The 17840-nt window shown below is 48.1% G+C and overlaps 1 protein-coding gene across 1 annotated transcript in view; it reads left to right on the top strand.

The window, feature by feature from the left end:
* The window catches only part of LOC126520778 (echinoderm microtubule-associated protein-like CG42247), a 265801-nt gene that overhangs the window by 48334 nt on the left and 199627 nt on the right, over positions 1-17840 (top strand). Inside the window, exon 3 of the mRNA XM_055061096.1 lies at positions 16918-16974. Within this exon, the coding sequence (XP_054917071.1) occupies positions 16918-16974 (57 nt within the window). The remainder of the gene's footprint in view (positions 1-16917; positions 16975-17840) is intronic.

Genomic DNA, 17840 nt, shown 5'->3' with positions numbered 1-17840 from the left:
GGAACGAAACCGTGACTGATGTTCACACGCTCTGCCAGTTCATCGATGCTTATCCTTCGTTCTTGTCTCATGAACCTTTGCAATTTCGTTAGGGGTGATTGCACGTTGGCTTTGGCCCGGTGTGGGATCGTCTTTGCAACTTTCACGTCTTTCTTTGAACCGTTTGTTCAAACGCTTCACAGTAGCCAATGAAATGCAATGTTCAATGTACACGGCAGCCATACGGTGACTAATTTCTTTTTGGGAAACACCTTCAGCTGACAAAAACCTCACGGCACCACGCTGCTCAACTTCTGGAGCGTCCATTACGTCACGCAACCATGTTCAACCCAGTGTACGAGAGCATTAAAGAACATTTATCCTCACACCTGCGTGCCACTTTTGTAAATGAGAGATGCCTGCGTGCTACGCGCAGGCCTTGCAGATAATGAACACAACCATAATTGCGCGGGGTGGGTAGGCTCACTGTCATTTGACTCGCCCTCGTACATTATAAATGCGAAGATACAATGGAATATACAAATGCGAAGATACAGCTTGATAAATGGTAAAATATTGCCACTGGAGACAAGGTTCACTGCACGTATACACAAAACCTCGCAACAAGATATCCAAACATACGTATAAGTCTCCAATAAATCTACGTATCTAAGAAAATGTCATGGTATATAATGGGTCAAACAAGGCAAATAAACATGTTGGGCAATCACAGATTCACAGAATCCTAGATCCCGCCCCAATTCCATCCACTTCCCCCGATGCATTGCGCGCGACGGAAGGCGGCGCGCTCGCTCCCCGTTTTTCTCCTTTGCGCACAAAAGACTAAGCCACCATCGTCGGCTCACCCATCCCCCTCCACTCCCCCCACACGCTTTCACTCGCACATACAGCATGCAGCGCGCGGTCACGATGTTATCGCCCTTGGACTTTATGCTGAACATGAGGGCGACGGCGACGGCAGGAATGTGCCTAGAGTCTCCATATAATTGCTATCGCAATAATATAATAAGTGTGTCCGGCAGCTGAAGCGTCTCATGGCCTATTACTTTCCGCAAAAGATGTAACAAAATAGAACTTACACCATGCGACAATTCGCTGCGCCGCAACGTTTCTTGTTTTTTTTTTTAATTTTGGGGCGGGGGAACCATAATGAAAAAAGAAAACGCAAAGTATGTTGGTCACAATCGAATGCCTACTTTGGGCAACTAATGTGGCTATTAAAGGAATATCGAAAAAAACACGATACGCTTGGTCCACCAAGAACAATGCGCATACTGCTCGGTATCCTACACCGGCGAGACAAGACTTTCTGGAGAGGTTGTGCTCAAGCGAATGCGGTGCAATCCGTCGAGTCCCCACAGTGATGGCGGCGAGCGACCATTGTTTCTTTTTCTCGTCTGCTAGCGAGAAAGTGTCCAAAACTCTGCCAGGCAAAAATGCACTCGGCCAGAGAACGTGCTCCGAAGTGTGCCGCGCGGTGGTCGGGGCAACACGAAAAAAATGCATGCGCTCTGGCTGGCTCTGGCAGCCCCCGGGTAGGGGAGCGAAAAAAAAATATTGAAGAGGCTCAATGTGCCCTCCCGATTAGAAGTCAAAGTAGAAAAAATAAATAAGGACATAGTTACCTTGGCTGGCTTTAGTGTCTTCACTGGATGCTTTGGCGCAGGTGAAAAAAAAAATGTTGATATTTTTTTATGTGACATGACGGCACGAATGAACCACCACAACGCTTCGTCCCATCGGGCCTCATTGCGGGCTTTGTCAACTTGTCTGATAGTGAGTTGATGAAGCTTGTCTCATTGTATGGCCCGTTGTACGACTTCGGAAAAGTTAATGCACCTTTGGCATCAAATATTTATGGGAACATTAAACTTACAAAGTTCCGCAATTGAAAATCTAAAGCACACGTTTGGAAATGTCAATGCACCTTTCACATCCAAAGTTTATGAGAACTGTATACCCATAATGTTTCGGAATTGACATCCACGCGCTTCGTAGATTCCATGATAGAGTGCAGATTCCGCGGCCTCCGCGAGAGGCCACGGCGAGCCCGTTTGTCATCAAAACGCCATTGAAACTTTGTGCTCGGATGGGGCTGCTTGCGTTATGTGACTTCCGGTGCATGGGCGTTGCCGCAAAATCCAACCCGAGTTCGCAATTTTCGCGGTGAAATGGCTTTTGGAGCGTAAAAAAGACATTCTAGATCAAACCCAGAATGATTTCCTGCGCCTGGGGCTGCTTTGGTCGGCGGTGCATGGACAGCACGAAAAAATTTCGGGGGGGGGGGGGGCTGAAGCCCCATAAGCCCCCCCCCCCTGGCTACGCCCCTGTTCCTGGGTGTTGTTTTACGGCTTTGGAGTACTATTGATTTTGTTTAGTTGTTTTATGGGTTTTGACTATGTTTTTCTATGAACGTGCGACTCTGCTTTGCTGTGATTATCTCAGATTGGTATTGCTAACATATTCATCACTGGGCTTAAGCAAAGATGGCTGCTAGAACCCTTGGAAGATAGAAGGTGAATGTGGTTATTGGAATTTATTGGCTTTTTTATTGACGGTTGGTCGTGTTAAGCCGATTGTGCGATGGTCATGTAACAAAGTGCCGTTTATAAAGTAGAGCGCCGTTCTATCGAATAAAGATGTGGTAGTCCAGCCTTTTTCCTGTCTTCTTGTATGTCTAATGTGTGCATCTTCTTCTGACTGATTTTTTCTTAATACAATGGACCAACTAGTCCAACAACGTGTTTGGCTCTTCGCACTCTTAGAGTTGAAAAGAGTGCGTAAGGAAGAGAAACCGAAATTTTAGTCCCACAAAGAGGCTGCTACTCGGCGCTGGGGAAGAGAGATGGAGGATGATGACAACTACAAGGGCGCGATGAACGCTGCTCAACATAGCCAGCCATATTTGAATAATCAATTCAAAGTCCGGTGTCGTGCAGGAATTGCCCCATAGGCCGTGCTGTTAGAAATACGATGCAGTAAATGGACGAACGATTTAAGAGGAATCACGTAGGCAGAAAAAAGGTTTAGTGAAGTGTAGACTTTGTCAAGATATGGCGAAAAGCGGAAGTCCTCTTCGTCTCTTCGCCATATATGCCGTGTCATGAGACGGGAGATGCAGAGAAAACGCACCAGGTCCGTGGTGTTTCTAAAATGCATGGTGAATGACGTTAACATTGAAGTGCTTGGTTTCACTATCCTAGTGGTCCGTTAATGGCTTGTCGTCTATGAACAGCTTTAAGTGGTGGCCGTCCAGATATCTCTATTGACTCCAAGCTATTCCTTTCGCCAGTGTTTTTTATGCCGTATATCGCCTAATGAACTTGAATATTTGCAACCTTGCAGGCATACTATCCGGCCACCTTTTATTCCCTTTGTGGTTGCACGGTCGCCTCTCAGCGTCTCATTGATGAGGACAGCGTCTGCTCTGTAACGAGAAGTGTAAAGGCCAGGAAGCAAGTTTCCAAGCTTCAACAAGGTTTGCGAACATGAAACGAGCACACTTTCAGTAACTGGCGCCACATTAGCCGCTCTGTCATGTTTTTCAAACGTGGGCACCGCTCAGTCAGAAAGTGGTTTGAAATGTGGACGGTGCTCTGAATTTCACATCTGGTCAACTGGCGCATATCTTATTTTCTGCGCAACATGGTTTTACTTAAAGCGCGCCAGGCCAAACATAATCGAGGAATCCTTTTAATGAGAGATAATACAGCAGTGTTAGTCGTTCAGTAATGTCTGTCTCCATCGCGAGGTTCCTGTCCCGATCTCTCTGGCCATTGACAGACCGAACAAGTCCAGCTGTGCACATTTTTTTCAGAATGCAGTAAAAATAATAAATGAAGGAAAAGCCACACGCCGTAACCAGAAGGAAAGTTGCACAACGTCGCGCACTCTCTGCTAGTAGTGTCGAAAGGGCAGAGACCAGCTCCGAGGGGCTAGACAGGAAGCCGTACGTGATCTTCTCAGCTCGGAGCGTCTTGCAGCACGCCACGGTGCGTGACCTGTTCCTACGCCTCTGCGTGCGCCAGCGGGCGCGCTCACACGCGCCACTATTGACACCGGCAGCTAATGCCTCCAGCCTCGCGGCTTCTCTTCACCGTGCGCTCGAGTTGAGCACCCCGCGTCCGGCAGCCGGTGTCGTGACACGCGACGACGCCAATTGTCTCCCGCGACGAGAATCGACCTTGCCGTGCTCCAGCTCCGCACGCACGGGCAAGCAACAAGGCACACCGGTTTGAACGTTTTCTTCAACTATCGCGACTTCCCATCGCAACGTTTGTTTCTTTTTCTTTTTCGTTTGCGTCGCTTGTCAGTGTGCGTGTGCTTTCCTCAGAGACGCGTGCAGATAGGCATCACTAGCGACGTCTTCGTCTCGCTGTGTCTTCGCCGTCCACTCATAGATCGAAGGAGAGGTAGGTCCGTTGATGGTGCACATTTAGGGGTCTACGTCTACGCTGAGATGACCCGTTATGATAGCATCGGATTTAGTGAGCCGCTGTTCTGTGCCGCCTTTTCTTGCTCGTGCTGGCCTCGTTTAGTCTCACCATTTAGCATAGCAAACGTCTCTTATACATGGCTAAGCCTTTCCGGGGCTTGAATGTCGGTAAACGTTTTTAATTGGTAGAATTTGCTGGCCTACAAAGTCGAATTTTCTTTTATACCATGCCGCGAACATTTGTACACTGCGGAGGTGGCGTTAAACCGGTACAAATTGCTGTTAGAACTGGAGAGAAAGAAAATTGTTGTAGAGCGCTGCCACGGCAAACCACTATAAAACGAGAAGACTATTTACAACGGGTGCTTTACTATGAGTTTTGCCACTTCAAATATTTATTGAAACCAACCGCAATACATCATTAAATATGACAGTAGGTTTGTTGTATCAGCAGACGGCGTCAACAGAAACACAAATCACGTCCCACTAGAAGCTTAATTATTCAAGTCAGAGTTATACCTTTCTTATAGTTGTAAAACTAGCTTTCCTGTGAGATAGTTTACCTAACCAATGTCGACGTAGTTGTTTTCGTAAATAGCGTGTACACACACACAAGCACAGTTTGCTTATTTTACGACATGGAAAATGTAGACCTGGCTCTCATGAGGAACGCATGCGTAAGAGACAAGCCCCAGCATGTGCAGCTAAAGTACTTCATTTGAACGATGCTTTGGGTATATTCTTACTTCTCTATAATATAACTTGAATATAACTTAAAATATCACGAGGGGACGAGGACATGAAAAAGAAAACCACCGCGACAGGACTACTGCCAAACTAATGTTTCGCTGACACTTGCTGTTCATATTTTGAGCTGATTTATCATTCTGGCAAAACAAATAACTTTTTTTCTCTTGCTTTCACTGTTTTTTCACTTACATTGATGTCAATGTTACTACGCTTCCCTTGTGTAATGATCAAGGTACTGCGGCATAATCATCACCGGATAAAAAAAAGATACATTATGAATGTGCTTAGTTTCTAAACTTGTGCACGTTCATGGGTACTTGCGCTGGTCTTTTTAATGTTATTTATTCTTCAGTTTTTTATGCTTTTTATGCCCCAGCTATACAGACTGAGATTGTTTTGGTAACGCTTGCTGTGACTGGACCCTCTGATGTCGCCGAAACAGCCCGTTCTATATTGTGCACCAGGCTTTTTATCTGTGAAAGGCGCAGTTATATCGGAAGTAACTACATCTTAGAACACGCGCGCGTGATCCGATTGCGTTGCACTCACGTTCTGGAAGCATAGGCCGAGTAAAAGCATGCAACTGAATTCGTGCGTGCACTTTGTCTAGCTTTGATTTTACTGTGTTGGCCTTGCAAGTCACAACGGCGCATTTAGAGTTTTCGACAGTAGATAAAAAAAAAAGCGTTAAAAGAATAATCGTGCTCACGCCTGCAACTGCCTTAATAACGACGAGAGTCACTTTCACAAAAGCGCAGGCTATATACTGGACGCGTGTACGGACATGCTTATTGTGAGCTAAGTAAGAAAACACAAAGAGATAATCGACGCCGGGCGATTCTTCTGCTTTGCCCACTGGGGGATGCGAAGCACGTGCTCGCGAAGTATCGAGATCGCTCGGCAAATCTCCACGTGTGGTAATGAGACACGTGAAACATTAAACCGTGACTTGGAACTCTTCTTCGGCCGCGTGTGCACTAGCGGTTTATTCTAAGACCGCGTGCACTATTGTTGATGTTTAACGTAGCTTCCTCTTTAATCTGCCAAGTGGGTGTAATGCAATACGCATGCGCACCTTGTTCTCTTTGTACATCTCCCACGTTGCACGCTCGCAAGCCGATATCACTGATGTCGCCGTCCATCAACAAAGCACAGTACACAGTTTTTCCATTAATGCTTGTAGTTGTGGCGGGCGTCATTAGCAATATCTGTTTTCTATCTCAAGAGCCATCGTCTTCTGCAGTTTCTTAAGAACTTCAAGGAACTCACGGGGACGGCTTAACAATATCACGCAGGCAAAGTAAAAATTCTTTAAACGGAGCAGTAGATTTTTGTAAAGCGGCGTGGTGTTCAACTTGCTAATAGATGGCGTTCGCGGTACCCAACGACCCCTGCTTGCGAGCGCGTGGCGGAGCGATCGATATCTTTGTCCTGGCGCGGTGCTGTTTGGTGCTGTGCTCCATTGCTGGTAACACACTTAGTTTGGGTTTAGAATTTGGGAACTCGTTTGCATTTGAATTTTGCGAGTTTTACCCGCGCCCATAGCCCACTCGGTGTTTGGCTGACGCAAACTGTGAGCCGTGTAGTGTGTAGCGCTCCAAAGTTCCTTAGCCTTAAGGATTTGTGCACTCTTCTCTTGTTTTGTGCGTCAGAGGGGGCTCCGACTACGCGTCTCACTTGACAAGTACTTTGCGGTGCTCCATTTAAGTTTCTAGATAGCGCTCACGGTAGCCTACGAACCCTTCGTGCGAGTGGCTTTCCGAACGTGGCGCCTATATACTAAAAGCGAGATAGCTTCACCGCCTGGAGTGCAGGTGTTTGCACACACAATCGCAGTTTTCATTTAACATTCCAGCGAGTATCCGAAGGCATTGCTAAAGCTTAGATATTCATTTTACGGATTCGCGGTCCGTAAGACTTTTCAAGTCGTAGCTGTATACACTGAAAACGGAGCACCGCGTGTAGCGAAAGTATCGATTTTACAAACTTAGGCGTGCAGTTTGTGTTCTTCACCATGTCAGTAGGATTTTTACCAACAGACAAGGAAAAAAAAAAGTGAGAAAAGAGGAGCAGGTGGTTGAGAGAAACCGGCAGCCTACATCGAAGCGCACTAACGGAGCCTGACGTCAGTGGTTATTAAAAGTGCTGACGATCTTTCGCTCAGGCAGTCTGTTATCAGCCTCTTCGATGGCGAGCCGGTCCATAATGCGTGTCTACGTTACACAAGCGCTGCAACAAGGGAGCGGCGATGCCGAGTCGATAGAAAAATGGCGCGGCTATAGGGGCGCGCTATACCTGTACGGCCAATGGGCGGCGCTTATCTTTGCCGGGAGTCCGTTTTCCGAGCGCCGAGATAAGCACTCGACATGGTGCGTCCGCAATGAGCTTACCACGAAGGAAGCAAATAGCCTAAGAAAACAAAAAACTAAAAAAGAACGAAACCAGGGAAAACACGCTCTATTTCGATACTCGATTCGTATCGAGAATCCATGCAAGTTGTCGTTTGTTCTCTCCGAGGTCTTTCCGAGAGATTAATGGCGAATGTCGAGCGCTTTATTTCCCTCGTTCACCTCTATAGTTGTTTGCGTCGAGGCGAGATTCAGAAAGGAATACTGCGAATAAAGCCGAAAATGAGAAGATTGGGGAAGCAGTCATTACTCCTAGGCACTCGACGCGCAGCTTTGCCGTGCGTGGTAACGCGGGCTATTTGTTTCTCCCCGGGACCAAACAACAAGGACGGACGTGTTTGTTTATGTGCGCCGTTCGCGGCAAATCGACTGACTTCGACTGAAAGGCCGGCTTTTTTTCTTTCGAGGCTAGCACTTGCGCGATGTGTAAAACCTTTTGTGGTCGCTTCTTGTGGGCTTCTCGCTATGCATCTTGCATCGTCTTTTATGAGCTGGTTAAAGGAAGGCGGTGATGCCATTTTAGCTTTGTGAGCCTTGTAAACGACGAAACTAACGTAAAATTTACAGCGCGAGAAAATTCGGCTGCAGTCCGAGTGCGACAAGTGCATGGGAGAAGCGTTGCTCTATACGCTACGGCGCGTCATGCCACAGCATAGTGCCTCACTTACTATACGCCTGATTTCATCATGTTATGGGAGGCGGCGGGCAGAGGTAACCACCGTGGCCATGGTTTGTTTATGGTGGCGCGGGATCTCGGGAGCTGCAGCTACCGCGGCCGCTCAGGTCGAGCTCGCCAGCCTGTTCTACCTTCGCGCTGCATGTGCGGCCGTCTTCTTCTTTGCCGGCTCTGGAGTCGATAGTCGCGCTCCTACAGGGCCCCCCTTCTAGGGCGAAGCGCGATTGAAATATGTGCAAAAGGCGTGCGTGTAGAAAGAAGAGAGATTACGAGTCGATATACACGAGTGTCCATTTGTAGCGTCCATTAAGAAGTCCATATGTAAAGTCCAGGTAAGTCTTGCGTTGTCGACGTCTGCGCGCCCAGTGTGGTGCGACTCGGCAAGCATAGTTGAGGCTTATTGGCCTGTTCTTGGCTCGTGCCGAGAGTTCAGGCCGTTTAGGGCAACGGAAAGCAGATGCTGTCGTTTTTGTCAGCGTCGATTCACGCAATCAGAGAGATGTACCAGGCAGCACCGGCAGCGTAAGTTGACAGCGAGGCGCCGCCACAGTGATGCCGTAATGCGAGATCACGACCTGCCGCAGGTTCTCATAGATCTCCTCGCCTGTAGGAGTAGGAGCCCCGCTGGCGCTCTTTGGCCATACCTGGCCCTTGCGCCACCAAACATCAAACATTCATTCAAGTAGGAGCTCCGAAAGAAGACCCTCCGACAGCTCGCCATATGCGTGGAGACAGCGCCAGTGTTGGTGAATCAGTTGTTGACGGAGAAGTGATTCTCTAGCGGAAGAAACCAGATGGCAGAGTTGCTTCTGTACAACTTCGGTGGGTCATGCATCCGCGGAAGGTACGAGCGCAGAAAATCGGAAGGCTCGCCTGCTCGTGCTTGCGGGGAAATATTGACCGCCGATAGCATCAGGATTGCGGTGGTCGCTGGAGGCATCGTCAAGGTTGTGCTTGTAGCGTCGTCGTGCCTGGGTGAGTGAAATTTGGCCCTATAGTCGCGGACAACTTTCTCTGGCAATAGACAGTTTAGAATGTCGTTTGTCTCCTTCTGTACGTTAGACGCAAGCACCTTTGCGGGACGTTATGGTGCGCGTCCCTTCAAGACTTTTAGTTCAACGTGTGGTAACGCAAACGCAAGGAATACGTTAGAATACAGGGTGCCTTCTGGTTCCTCGTGCCAAACGTATTCAAGCCAAGGTATTTCATTAGCAACCGTACTGCTGTCGCTATGCAGACGCGTCTTGTTTAGGCCTACGGACGCCGGAATCGCTGAACGATCTCAAAAACTGGACGCACTATGCGCTCATAACCAGCGTTTCAAGTGCGTTTGTAGCGTTTCTTAGCGTCCGTAGACATTACGAACGTTAAACTCGCCAATTAACGTACGTTATCATAGCGCACGTAAACCGCAGAAACCCAATAACGTTCGGAGCATGCGTAGTGAGGACGACGCTATTTCTTTACGTACGTGATGCGTTTACGTTCGGTTGCAGTGAAGGGTTTAGTACGTGCATTCTGGTGCGCCTTGTATGTGCGGTATTCCACTCTGCTATGGAGAGCGCGTGTGCTAGAATGCGAAGTTCTTTCGCAGCGTCGGTCCTTGCAAGAGGAATGGGAACGCAGCGGTCTTCTTTGTTTGACGTCGGAGCTGCCTTAGCTGCGTCATCATTTCCAATGATACCGCAATGACCTAGTATCCATTGAAGGGAGATATCATGGCCTTTTTGTCTCAAGTGATGGACAAATTCCACGATTTCGCACGTGAGTTGATCGTGAGTTCCATGTCGGCGAAACGACAGCACAGATTACAAGGGCGGCCTTGAATCGCAGAAGACTGTCCATCATCGAGGACTTTCAGCATTTATCACATGAAGCGCGTCGCGGAGAGCCCCGAGCTCTGCCGCTGTAGACGTACTGATATGGGAAGTCTTGAACCGCTGGGTTATTCCCATTGTTGCTATAACTGCAGCGCCAACTGGAACTGGTTGATGTAATTGAGCCATCAGTATAGACGTGTGTGTGTAGTCGCTGTATTTCTCGTACAGGAGGAGTAAACGAAGTTGCTTCAGTGCAGATGGCGGTAAGTCCGACTTCTGAAGTCCTGGGATTGTTAGGTTCACTTGAGTACGGCTCACACAGCATGGAGGAATCGAAGGTCTTGCCGCAGGTGCTTAACCTGACCTGAGAGAGGCACGGTGCGCGAAGGCAGTTGCACTGAATGTCGTGTGGGGCCTTTCTACTGGGCGACTTGCGAGGTAGTGAGTAGGGGTCCGGGCGAAGTGCCTCATGTGCACACGCATTGATTCAATGGTAATGTGCGTTATAATAGTGTAATCTTGAGCGGCTTCAATAACTTCAGTCGTTGACACACTCCGCGGTAGACCAAGGCATATCTTGAGGGCTTGGACTTTTAATGCCTTAGATTGTATTCAGGTTAGTTCTGCAGGTGTTGGAGATGACCTTTAGCCTGTACTGCAGGAATCCAATAACGAGGACGCTGTACAGTTGCAGCATAGGTTGTATTGACACTCTCCAGCCCTTTCCTGCTAGGAACATAAACATATGGCAAATTCCCGTCATACGTTTTCTCACATAATTCACATGAGGGGAGGAGAAATTTTTGTCAGTGACCACCCCCGAAATCTGCGACTCGTGTCGTTCGAGATCAGTTGTCCGTCGACGGACATGGCGTATGGAAACATTGGTTTCCTGGGAAATGCCACCACTGCACACTTTTCACATGATATTTGAAGTTCTTTTTCTCGAAGGTAGGATGATGTTAAAGTGGCTGCCTTCTGGAGCCGCGCGCGAAGCTGCAGTCGCGTCACACCCGAGTCGGCATAGATGGAGATACTAACAGCGCATGAAAGGATGTCGGCGAGTCCAATGAGTGTTACATTGAAGAGGGTTGGGCTCAGTACTCCGCCCTGAGGCACGCCACGCTTACTGTAATGCTGGGAGGTTGGGCGATCCTCGGTAAGTATGAAAAAAGATATGTAGATAGCTGCTAATGCCGAAAGGTCTTGCTGCCATGTCCTACTGCCTCTAGCGCGTTGAAAATCGCTTCGTGCCTTACGTTATCGTATGCTCCTTTAACACCCAGAAACAGGACAGCAGATAACTTTTTTGCAGGACTTCTGGTGCTCGACGTACGTCACCAAGTCGATAACGTTGTCTGTGAAAGAACGGCCACGCGTGAAACCGGCAATTGCATGCGGATATACCTGGTAATGTTCGAGTTAGCATTCTAGTCGTGTTGGACTCATCCTATGCATTAGTTTTCCGATGCAGCTGGCAAGCGCAATTGGTCGGTATGATGCAATGTCTGCAGGCGACTTGCCAGGCGAATTAGGCGACTGGTCTTCTATTCCTGGAGAACCGTACCTATCTTCCAGGAACTGTTGAACAAGAGCAGGGGCACTTTCTGAGCCTCTTCGCTAAGATTACATAGAGCATAGTAGGTTATACCATCGGGTCCTGGTGATGACGAACGCTTGCACAATGCAAGTGCAGCTTCGATTTCGTCCGTGGTGAGAGGTCTGTCCATGCGGGGGTCCATGCGACTGGTCTTCTATTCCTGGAGAACCGTACCTATCTTCCAGGAACTGTTGAACAAGAGCAGGGGCACTTTCTGAGCCTCTTCGCTAAGATTACATAGAGCATAGTAGGTTATACCATCGGGTCCTGGTGATGACGAACGCTTGCACAATGCAAGTGCAGCTTCGATTTCGTCCGTGGTGAGAGGTCTGTCCATGCGGGGGTCGCGCGAAATCGGTGAGTGGTCGAGCGTCGATGTCCCAGCGGATCTAGTTTCGCCAGCAATCCTCGTGCAGAAATCACCAGCGGCGTCAATCTCTGCATTGTTGGTGAAGGGCCAAAGACTTGAAAGGGTGGCGCTGCTGAGACGTTCCACGGAGACCACGAACAGTTCTCCACCTGTGAGACAAAGGTTTTCGTGGGTCCAAAGACTGGCGTAATGACATGCATCTTTGCGTGTAAATTTTCCATGCGACGATGAATTTTCTTTTGAGTTCTTCTGGCCAGCCTCAAGTCATGTACAAACTTTGTACGCCTGTATCTTTGCTCTGCACGGCGGCCAATTGCACGAAGCTTCTCCAGCTCAATCTCGTATTCGGTGTGTGTAGACGTTCTCGGACGCGAATGCGTGGCAGCCTCCAGGGCACCCTTTATGGTGTCCTCTAGGCTAGAGTACAAATCATCACGACAGCGGTCTTCGACAATTGATTTAAACATCGGCGTGATGCCGGCTAACTTTGAGCCCATAAAACCTTCACTTCTAAGATAAGTGGGTAGGTGGTCATTTCCCCGCGTTTCATTATCCGGGAACCACCTGGCCTTTCTAGTGAAGGAGCGTGAAACAAATGTGAGGTCCAGGCAGCTACAGTAGACAGTTCCACGCGGAAAGGTGAGGATTCCATCATTTAACAAGCACAGTTCTTGTTCGGAGGCAAATGACACTAATCTGCTGCCCCTCGAGTTTATCTTAGAACTCCCCCAGAGATAGTGATCTCCAGTCATCACCAAAGGCTGCGGAGTCGCACTAACCGCTCGCAGTCCAGCCGACTTGAGGGCGAATGTAGGCTCCAACTACTGTGAAAGTGAGCTTGCCTTTTTTCACTGTCAGACATACGTACTGCTTTTCTTGGTCAGGTGGCACTGGATTATGGGCATATGTACGATCAAGTCCAATGAAAACGACGATCTTGCTGCATTATCCGTGGGTAGCGGACTTGAAACACTTATACCCGGACAGTCTGATGTTAGCTTATAGGGAGTCGCAGATGACGATGATGGGGAATTTATTCATGAACACAAACTGTCTTAAGTCCAACATGCGTGACCTAAGTCCTCTGGCGTTTCACTGAAATATCGTCGTGTTCTGGAGCTCGTCACAAAACGACGGCTTCTGGAGAGCCACGGTTTCAACCAAGAGCTGCAGTACTGGACTCGAAGTGTCCGGCACCTGCAGCGCGCTTTGCGCAGACGAAGATTTCATCTAATTAAGTATTACGCGAATGACATTCATGAGCGACCGCAGAATGTTGATGACCTGGAGATCATCGGCCAGCGTCGCTTCAACCGTGGCCGAAGCGTCGAGGTAAGTGCGTTTTGAGGTAACTTAGCAGGGCGTTGGGCCGTCGGTAGCTCAGGTCATTCTTCAAGACGGGTGAGCCTTTCCACTTTGTTTGATTTCTTTGTATCTGTCTTGGTGGTGCTATGCGTTGATGCGGCAATTCTTCCCACGGAAGACGGCCTGCCAGCATCTGCAGCTGCGGTATTTCGTGAACGTTTTCGGTGTCGATGCCGACGTCGCCGAAGAGCGGCAGCAGCCTCTCGATGCGTTGAATTGTCCCGCACCATTCTTTGAAGATCGCGAATTCCTTCCGCACCCGCCGGCGATCCTTTGATGAGGCCTTATGAGCACCACTACAGTTAGCGTACTTTCGAACATCTGTGCTGCAGGCGCCTTCTGAAGGGGGCACAAAGCACCGCAGGCACACGACGTTGCTCACACAGGCACCCTTTACGTGGCCAATCATGCAACACTTGAAACACTGGAGGGGCTTCGATACGAATGGCCGTACTGGATGGCGGACATGTCCTACCTTTACGTGGAAAGGAAGGCTGTCTCCTTCAAACAAAATCTTCATACGGCGTGTGTTCACCAGTCTGAAAATCGTCTTAGTAAAAGTGCCTTCTGTCGTTGGTTTTATCAGTATTGCCAAGTCGTCATTCGGGATGGCAACTTCTACGTCATAAATGACGCCCGAAGTACCATCGCCGCCTGTAGGGATCATTGACCGCACCTTTACATTCTCAATCTCAGTTATATGGTAGGCCTTGTAGGGCGCTGCGATGTAACACGTCAACTGCCAGGACATTTTTACGAGATTTTATTCTCACGTCTTTATTCTCATTTGATGCGATTTTCTCGAGCAACAAAGAAAGGAACTGCCTTGTTAGGCGCCACAAATTGGTCGCTGGGTCCACGGGCATGAAGAGCACAGTGTGCGGCCAGCTCTACGGTGCATTCTTTGTGGTAGAAGCACTTCGCGACGAAGATGCCAGCACTAGTCTCCTTTTTGCTGTTCTACCCATCACGCCTTTAAAGTCATCGTCCGGCGAGTCGTAGCTGTCGGAGAATAACTCAGTGGCCTCGCTGTCTGCATCGCTTGACGCATTTCCACGTTTCCTGGTTGTTATACAACTTGACGGCTGCGCACCAGGAAGATCCTCGAAGATCTCTTCACCCATTGCCGCAGGGAGGGAGCGGCATCTCCCAGAAATACAGGGAAACAAAGCGAAAAGGCAGAGACAAAAGTACAAGCGTTATATCAAAGAATCTTCTCGCCTTCCTGCACCGAAGCTTCGAGAGGCACCGAACGAGAGGAATGCGCTCGCTTCTTCGCGCTGCATGCACGTGAGCCGTCTTCCTTGCCGGCTATGGAGGCGATAGTCGCGCCGCTACAGTGTTAATTTGCTCCACGTAACGCATCTACCATGGCCTCAGTCCTGAACTGTGGTGACACCTCGCGTGAAAGGCAAGCGTGCTCAATTATCTCGCTGCGATCTCTCAGCCACAATAATGAAGGAATATTTTACACGAAGAACCCCATAATGTAGCACGCACCTCTTTTGGAACCGTCAAAACACACCTACAGTTTTCAACGATCGTTTAGAGGACACAGCTGCCTGCCCTGCCTATGACGGCGTCAAGTGCGTTGTCATTCCTCTTTCGAGAGCTGACGCAGCGAAAAAGCTTTTCGCACTTCCACGTAACCTAAGATTGGTTCAGTGGAACCCATCAGGCTTCAAAAGTGCACACCTTCATACCCTGCACCATTTTTAGGGTTCCGCACTTCGTCGGACCTTCCACGACGAACCTGCACCATTCCAGTCCGTCCATGGCTTGGAGTGCAAGCATGTTCAATGCGTACTCATTTCTGATCGGAATGGCCAACAGCCCACTTTGTGACTTCTGCGGGTGCAGCAAGACGATCGCGCACTTTCTCTGCCTGTGCCGTTGTTTCAACCCGCAGAGGGCAGCCACGCTAGACGAACTGCACGTGCGCCCACTAACGGAAATCAAAATTCTTGGAGTCGTTACGAAGGCGCTCGTGTCTGTCGGTCGGTTCCTCTCGTGTCCGTGTTGTGCTGCGCTATGCCTGATACCATTCCATGGTAAGAAACCAACAAGACCATATTGCCACCTTCGTCGCTGTGAAGGCACTGCTGCATTATTAAAAAGAAAAAAAAAAAAAAACTGGAGTGCGTGACAAATTGTGACAAGTTGTGGCTGTACACTGCGTGACGTAAAATGTATTAGTGGGACTTTGACACTGTGTAACACTATCTCACGCCTTCGCAGACTGTGTGACAGCGCCTACATAAACAATTCTGTATTGTGTGTGTTTTTTTCTTTACTTTTAGTATTCTTTTTCTCTCATACCTCGCCTCCCTTTCCCTCTCCCCCGGTACAGGGTAGCCAACCGATTCTCTGGCTAACCTCCCTGTCTTTATTTTGCCTTTCTGTCTCTCTCTCGCTGAACGTCAGGTTAAAAATAAACAGTTGAAGAGCAGATAAACACACCGCATCCTCTTTTTATAACTCATTTGATCCGTGCTTCTTCGATCTGAGAGTGTTTCTATTGCGCATAGTTTATGCTAACGCACTATTTGAACATAACGTTGCTGCCAAATGAGCTTGGCGCGAAGTTGTGTGAATTTGTACAATGTGAAAAGAAACAGTGAATAAAAAAAATTGTGGGTAACTCCAAGACCCCCTCCACACCCCGCCCCTCCCCCGAACTGATAAGAATTATTTGATCAAAAAACTGTTGAATTCACTACATTCTCCTCCAATCACAAGCAATATCCAGCAAAGTACAGTGACTTTGAGCAAACTCACATAAATGCCACCGAATATTTTACGTTGTCTTTCGCACGAAAGCGGACAGACATTGTGCCGCATTGTATGGGACGTGCGTGCTTTTCCATTCCTTCTGGCTGCACGCCTTTTTGCCACAGTGCTTGCTCTTACTGTACCAATTTGGTAATCTTTGTCAGTAAACGACCCAAGTGACCGGAGTGACTTCGCCACCATCGGGCTGTGCGTCAGCTAAACTCAGCTTATCTCAAGCGTGTCATCGGTTACGTTATCTATTATTCCAACAGGTCACACCTATCCTAAATTTCTACAATGTATTAGAATGAAGTAAAATTTTTCAACAAAATAGATTATTACAGAGTCGTGAACGCCAGGTGCGATAAAAGAATGCGTGCTCGAAAGGGACAAGTAGTGGAGACGAGCACATTGCTGTCGGAACTGAGAGGAACGTAACTATGTGTCTGTCTTCATATTTTAATAAGTTGAGGCCACTGTTTTTGTTTTAATGACACTGTACCGACTATTTCAGCAGCGAACTCTCCGTATTAATTGTCTTTTACCATTACTTTTGTTGAATGATTGTTTACGGCTAGGTTGCCTCCACAGAGGTAATCTCGGTTCACTATGTATGCTTTGATAATCTGTCGCCGTCGAGCATCACACGGCTTTGCAATTCGAATACGAGGCCAGGCGTCCTTCATCCTGCTGCCTTCTGACGTCATGTTTTCTTCCGCAGGCAGCCTCGATTCGGGAGAAGAGAACGAACAGATAGAAGACGAAAGCAGCACGGAAGGTGTGTTCTCACATGTGGTAGATAGTACTTGGGAAAAGGGACGGTCACGTTTTGCAATGCTTGGACTGTATATGCGGCGTTATGTTTTTCAAGCTGCTTTCAGTTGAGAGGTGGATTTACTTCAGAAACGCGTAGCGGAGAGCACGTTCCTTTTTATCGTGAGCCCTGAATAAAGAAGCAGACAAGTGTATCGGTTTTTTGCTCAGTATTTCATTTGTCAGTCAAACTAGTGCAGTGCACAAGATGCTAGTTAAAAAGTCGTTTCTGAGTTTTCTTGGCAAGCATTGTGTTTACAGATAGCATGATCTTTAGTCAGACCGATGATCATCGCATGAATTTCTTCCCATTTCAATGGTATAGCATTTCAATATCTGCCACTTACGAATGCAATCGAGCCCACTTATAGCAGCCCGCTTAGTACGCACAGTTTTTGGTCGCGCAACGCATTTTCCAAGATTCATATGAAGGACGACCTCCGTGCAGCGGGCCGGCTGGTGCGCCAGTTTGCTTCGAACGAACGAGCAAGTCTTAAGTCTTCTCGCGTGTGGCAGATGTGCAAGAAGCAAGCTGGCATACGCTTTTACTAATAAAAAAGATATCATTAGACTTGAGCGCATTAATATAAAGAGGACTAGATTCTTATTTGGTAAGTACAAAAGAGAAGACTCGCCATCTCATTTAATGCTAACAAATAACAACCTGACGCTGGAAGTCCGACTTAATCTTAGTCATCTTATATTTCTTCGTAATATATCATTAGTTGAAATTAACGTAAAAACCACTGATTATTAACCCTCCTTAACTTCATGATTTGCAGGAACAACCATTCATAGAAAGGTATTTTTCCTGCGCTTTCTCGAAGAGTG

Source organism: Dermacentor andersoni, chromosome 3 (genome assembly GCF_023375885.2).
Source record: "Dermacentor andersoni chromosome 3, qqDerAnde1_hic_scaffold, whole genome shotgun sequence".
NCBI classification, from domain to species: Eukaryota; Metazoa; Arthropoda; class Arachnida; order Ixodida; family Ixodidae; genus Dermacentor; species Dermacentor andersoni.
The sequence above is the reverse complement of the archived record's forward strand: the minus strand, read 5'-3'. Positions and strand labels throughout refer to the sequence as shown.